Source organism: Agrilus planipennis, unplaced genomic scaffold (genome assembly GCF_000699045.2).
Source record: "Agrilus planipennis isolate EAB-ADULT unplaced genomic scaffold, Apla_2.0 scaffold56, whole genome shotgun sequence".
Classification (NCBI taxonomy): Eukaryota; Metazoa; Arthropoda; class Insecta; order Coleoptera; family Buprestidae; genus Agrilus; species Agrilus planipennis.
The window spans coordinates 346623-353070 of NW_020438870.1; the positions used below are offsets into that span (position 1 = coordinate 346623).

At 29.1% G+C, this 6448-nt stretch overlaps 1 protein-coding gene across 1 annotated transcript in view; it reads left to right on the top strand.

The window, feature by feature from the left end:
• Positions 1–258: 258 nt before the first annotated feature.
• Positions 259–6448, top strand: part of LOC108732704 (zinc transporter ZIP13 homolog) — a gene marked incomplete at its 3' end in the record, with an annotated part of 22955 nt that continues 16765 nt past the window's right edge. Inside the window, 2 exon segments of the mRNA XM_018463652.1 lie at positions 259–766; positions 3201–3311. Of these exon segments, the coding sequence (XP_018319154.1) occupies positions 541–766; positions 3201–3311 (337 nt within the window).

The window sequence follows — 6448 nt, forward strand, 5'->3', positions numbered from 1 at the left end:
AATATCCCTGCTATGATTTGTAACTCGCCGCTATATTATTTCTATGCCTGCTGTTTGCATATTAAAATTGTCGTGAATAATATTGACCTACTGATTAATTTGTTTTTAATTTTACGATTAGACAGATATTTATATTAAATAGAACATCTTTAATAAACGCGCAATGCCTAATAATATGCAGTTTAAAACTTTTTGTAAAAGCCGCTCCTGTCTTTTAAAAACACAGGAGGGGAGAATGAATTATCATCCGCCAGACGCAGACTCGCAGAACGTTGGCAGAAGAGTGGGATAAGTGTTGGAGTAAAGTTGTGTGGCGCAGTTATCTGCTTTTAACAATGACGTAATGGAACATACAGTATCATTTTCCTTTATTTTAAAAACAAAGTGAATATAAAAAACGTTGACTAAATTTTCGTCAAATTGATACAGTATTAGAATCGGTATGAAATTATATAATTGAATTTAACGGAGCATTGTGCGTCAAAAGTGCATTTGACCCTGCTGTTGACGAACATCTTCTGATAGCAATTAAAAAAGACAATGTCAGCTTGTTCTGAAATGTTATCGTGGAAACTCTTTAATGAAACAGACGGTTTGCCCGTTGCATACAAAACATTAATGCTGGAATTCGTACCTGGATGGATTTTTACCTTCGAATATCTGCCATGGTTGTGGGCCATGTTTGGTTCTATGCTTATCGGGCTAAGCGGCGTCCTCCCGCTATTAGTTATTCCTTTAGATGAATCTGTTAACTTGAAAAGTGGAGGTGAGAATATATGCTAATCTATTATTAATACTATATCAGGTGGTAGTAACAGTGGTACTTTTAATACAAATATAAAATTAGTACTTGACGTTCTGTACAATGTAGCTAATTATATACAGTAGTAAATAGTAGCAACAATAAAATATGTTTATTTTATTTAGTAGAGCAAAATTGATTTTCGAGAAGAACAGACAGATTACTTATAATGATAATTTTTTATATAGAAGTTAATGATAAACAAAACATTTTTGGATGTGACGGCGTATAGGTTATGTTTACTTGGTGATTGGCAACGACACAGTAGATCGGGCGCAATGCTCTCAAACAGCAACTACGTTTTAACAAAAAAACAGACATTTTTGTTTACTTGAACTATGAATAACATTGGGCTTTCTGATAAATTAACATGCAAAAATGTCCTTCTAGGTCAATGTTAACTAGAATCCATTAATTCTATTATCTTCATGAAACGGTTTTCGCATATCTTTACGTTTTGTATATATGCAGGTATTTGCATTACAATTACCGTTAGTATTTTGTTTATAAACAATTTATCCGGCGTAAATTCACCTATATTTAAATTTAATTTAAATATGTAAACAAATAGTTTACATGTAATTTACAGCAATAATAATGTAGCTTAAATAATATACCTATGTCCACTTTTTATGGAAAATGAAACAATTAAATACCTATTTAAAATAAAAAAAAAAAATTGGAATTTAAAAGTAGCGTAAGTAACACTTTTACTTTTATAGGGACCTTTAATTTTTTAATGAAAATTAGGTAAGTAGTTTTAGGATTACTTGCACCGCAATTATGTAATTTCATGCTAAAAATTTAGCGGCTGTAAAATTACTGGACTAAATCGACGTGGAACAAATTTATTTCACGGTATTTTTTGTTCCTTAACATACCTACTAGTATTCGTTTGTATTGATTCCTAAACCATATTATTGAATGATTGCATTTTGCTGGGCACTGTTTGCCTAACAACTGACTTCTAGAATGTTCTTTTACAATAATGAGAATGCGTATGCAGTTTTTTCTTTTTTATATTATCATTTTTCTTAAAAAATGACATTCTCAAAAATCAGCTTCGTTTTCCATTTTTTTGTTCCAAACTAACCAAGTAAGCTATTAACCATAACGTACCTCTACATATTAAGTAATAAATAAAATTGAAGTGTGTAATATCGAAATAACTGGCTTTTCTATTCATATGGTTATTTAAATGCTATTAAGACGCAAACAACCCCTTAATTTTTTTGTGTCTGTCTGTATAGTCTTCAGGTGTGATCTAGGGTCTAGACTACTATTTTTTTATGTTCATTGATGGTGTTCTTGGTATTGTTAAATAAGAAACTGTGTAAGTCAAATGATAAACTATGTTACCTATACAGGTAAGGCAAAAAGTTCGCCAAGCATAGAAATCACACATTTTATTGTTGGGATTGTTTCTATTTGTGTCGCATAGGTTTTCATTCTACCTCAATTCATTTGTTCCAAAAACTATAAAATTTGAATCATTTTGATCGGTGTTTTTATCGTATTTAACGCTTGTTAAATACAATGAGAATTGTAAGTTCGATGTATACCTAATGTACGCACCCACTTTTTAAATTTGTTTAGACACTTTTTCCTTTTTTTTTGTTTGTTTACTCTATGTACAATATGGTGAATTTAATTTTCACGCATAACTAGCCGGTTCTTTTCTTAAATTCGTAATATCCTTTTTAAACCGGTACTTGAAAATTTTATTAAGTATTGTATTCTTTTTCATTACTTTAAATGTATTAATTACCTACATAATTACATGTAACTATCGTTAAGCCGTTTCTTGGTATCTGCAACAAATTGTTTTCCTTTACGTCTTAAGATTTATTTAGTTATGCACCATTGTACTGCAATATTATTGTTAAACCGTATAAATAGTTGTGTAACTTTCGTCAACTAAAAAAGAAATCGAATTCCTTTATTTTCAACGGGAATTTCCTCGTTTTTTCTTTATACTACGAATCTTATTGTTAAACGTAATTGTATAAGTGCGCAAGCAGTATGCAGTCACACTGCACTGGGATTTGTTATATTTTGCTTTTTATCTAGATTGAGTATCTATGACGTCAACTTTTGTTTACGTTAATGAGAATTATCAGAAGTTTTTCAAATTAAACATTTGTCTCAAGATTTGTCGGTCTACAAAATATTTGATAGTGTCGTCTATAATGTATTATTTTTTTTTATTAAAATACCTCGATATATGTATAACATTTTACACTGATACGTAATTTCAAGGTAATTTACAAAAATTTTTTTGCGAACCACCTAAATACTGTTAGCAATTAATTCTGTAACTTTGCCAGTTAGAGCAGTCTATAACAGCAAGTAATTTTCACAGAAACCACGGATCTATTTAGAGTTTCTTTTGTTACAGAAAGCGCAAATCTTCTGAAAACCTTATTGAGTTTTGCTGTGGGAGGCTTGCTTGGTGATGTATTTTTGCACTCTTTACCAGAAATATGGGCCAATGACGCTGCCAAGAATGGTAAGTCAACAAAAACAGTAATTTTATTTTATGTAAAAATATATTGTAAAAATACGTTAACATCATGGTTAATCTCAATTACCTTCGTTGTGTTTAAATTGTTACTGTCAATGATTGGCAGATATAAAAATGAAAACACAAATTGTCACAATAACTTAAATCATAAATATAGAGAAAAATTGTTTATTAATCAAAATCAGTAATGCAATCAGCAATATCGACTAGGTAATCAATAACTTACAGACAGTTTTTAATGCTTTAACATATCACTGGTTATTAGAATTAAGTGCTTTATCACTTAGAACTACCTAGAACGCTAGAAGCTTTGCAGTTGCAATTCGAGCCTAAACCATTAAAATTGGTGAATGCCGACATACACCAGTCCATCTTAACATTCACTAATAATGGACATTCACAATAATATATATTTTACATTAACATTAAAATAGTACGTATATTTAAATAATTTTACACTAAAGTACATTACACATATGCTGAAGTGATGTCACTACCGCGTACCCTGCAGGTTTATTAATGTCTTGTAGATACGCGGTTAATTACCCTGTACCCGATAAAAGGCACTATCCGGTGCATCTCTGATTGATGTATAACTTACAGAAAGTAAATTCTCTAGAGAAATAGAAATCTTTTGTAATTTTTCGTAAGACTGTGTTAAATTGTACATTCTTTTTGAAGTAAGAAGAACAACTGTTAATTGGTTTTTTCTTAGTTCAACTGTTTCGCAATTTTTCCAAGCATTGCATATTATTCGTGTTTTGTATGCAGCGATAGGTTTTTTAATGACTAATATACGATACACATGTGCGTTCAATGTTTCTCATAAATAATTGATTATTGCAGAATTACATGTGTTCTACATATATCTATACACAATGCATTTGTCTATTAATATTAATTATTAAAAACAAACGATGGGCTTTTTGAACAATAATTTTTTACTCATTCTCAGTATGCGGAAAAGAGGTTGAAGGTCAATGGAACATGATAAACTTAATGCGCAATTTATGTATCGCTTGCAATTTAATTATTTTACAGAGACAATACAGTATTAAAAACAAACAAAGATTGTTTTTATTTGTGATTATTATAGCGAATCCAGTTTATGATAAAATTACTTTTAATTTACCAGTAGATAGATGTGCATAATTGTTATACAATAAATAATAAATTGGGACACAGAATAAGAGTTACCTAATTGTTAATAAAAGTTCGTATTAAATCTGTTCTCGCTGCAGCTTTTATTATTCTCTCATTTTGCCACTCTAAATCATTGTAGAAATTTAAATTGAAACACAATAGATAATAGACAAGTGTTGTATCACTCCAACTCTAATTATTCAATTCGACAAGGAGAATTCAATGCAAATTCCTCTCGAACGTTTCCCAAACAACAAATTTTCCATTGTAAAATGTCGTATAGCTTGAAGGAGTTAATTATGCGTTTTAAAATAAATTATCTGTTATTAATCTCGAGATAAGTATTGGTAGAAACATATTGTCTGTTTTTAAAGATTCCCTGCTGTCTTATCTCGGTTTTTTATTTTTCATGGTTTATTTGTTGCATAACTGTTGTTATCATTTGCATGAGCCGTAATCAGTAATATATATTAATATTTGTGTAACAAAGCGTATTTCTCATTTCGAAATATAAAAACATACAAAGTTCCCTAACTCGAACTTCCTAAACGTAATCAGTTATGTTCGAGTTAAAGAAACTTCAAAGTTTCTGTTTTACTTTCAAACGTTTTAATTTTGGAGTCCTGCAATTTCAGACCACTTCGTTCGTGTTGTCTTTTCCTTACATATATTCTAGTCTAACCGCTTTTTTACAGCTTTTTCCCTGTTAAATTCGAGTTAGAGTTACGAACAAATGTAAAACAATATGTCGAAGGAACAAAAAGAATTCGAATTAGAACAGATTTTGAATTATAGAAGTTCGATTGTATTTTTGGACCATTTACTAAGTGTAAATCTAACGATCTGTAAAACGTTTTGCTCTTAATCTTTTGGAAAATTACTTTAGATACTAACAGAAAAATTAATCAAATGGAAAAAAATTGAAACCTATTTGAGTTAATCAATCGTGAAGGAAATTATTTTTAAAAATTGAAATAGATACTGTAAGCGGTTGATGGATGGCGTACCTACTATTGTCTAAATTAAAAAACGTTTATTAAAGTACACTGATAACAACTGATTATGATAGTTACCTTATGAATCCAATTATTTGTAGTTAACAAATTAATATTAGCAAAAATAGTAAAGTAGGTGTTTAATTTTATTTTTATTTAATTGCGTCTAATTATATTATTAGTAAATATAAATTGTTGTAGAAGTAATTGTTTTATTATTCATTGTTTAACAACTTTTTGTATTATTCAAAATTACGTAAATTAATGTACATACCTACGTTTAAATAACTTCATCAAACCGTGAAGTTTCTTTAATATTTTTTTTATTCAAGTGTTGCATATTAAAGTTTGAAGTAACCATGTAAATTGATTGAATCGATATAATTGTACTGATATGTAGTCTGATCTCTTATGACGTTTTATTTTCATAATAGTCTGCAAAAAAAATGAGTACATTTCTTCACTTAATACACATGATCGGGAATTTTATCAACGTGATTCATTATTATTTATATGTATTACTTTAGTGTACTTATATTTCTTATAGCAATAGTTACTGGGTAGAAACAGTACACTTTGAGAAAAGTGATAAAGCTAACACTGACAATCAATATTGTTTTGACAATGTTAACTGTTTTATTTATTTATGTAGGTATTTATTTTACTGATTAGTTAAACTTCCAAAATGCTCTGTAAAATTCGTTAGGATATTAAAATAGAATGTGACCTAAATATTTATAAGCAGGTCCAACATTTGTTCTTTATGTGTAATTATTGAAGAACTGTTATACTATGCAATGTATGTTTCTGGGATCTACTCGGATTAATCCTGTAGAAACAAATGAATAAGACGTACAATAATTTTTAGAACTGTCTGTTAATAGTTTTTTATGGTATTTATTATATTTTGTGATAAATTTTTATCGTCTGGGCTTGTGATGTTTTGATTATTTAATATTTAAATATGTCAATAACGAATTACAT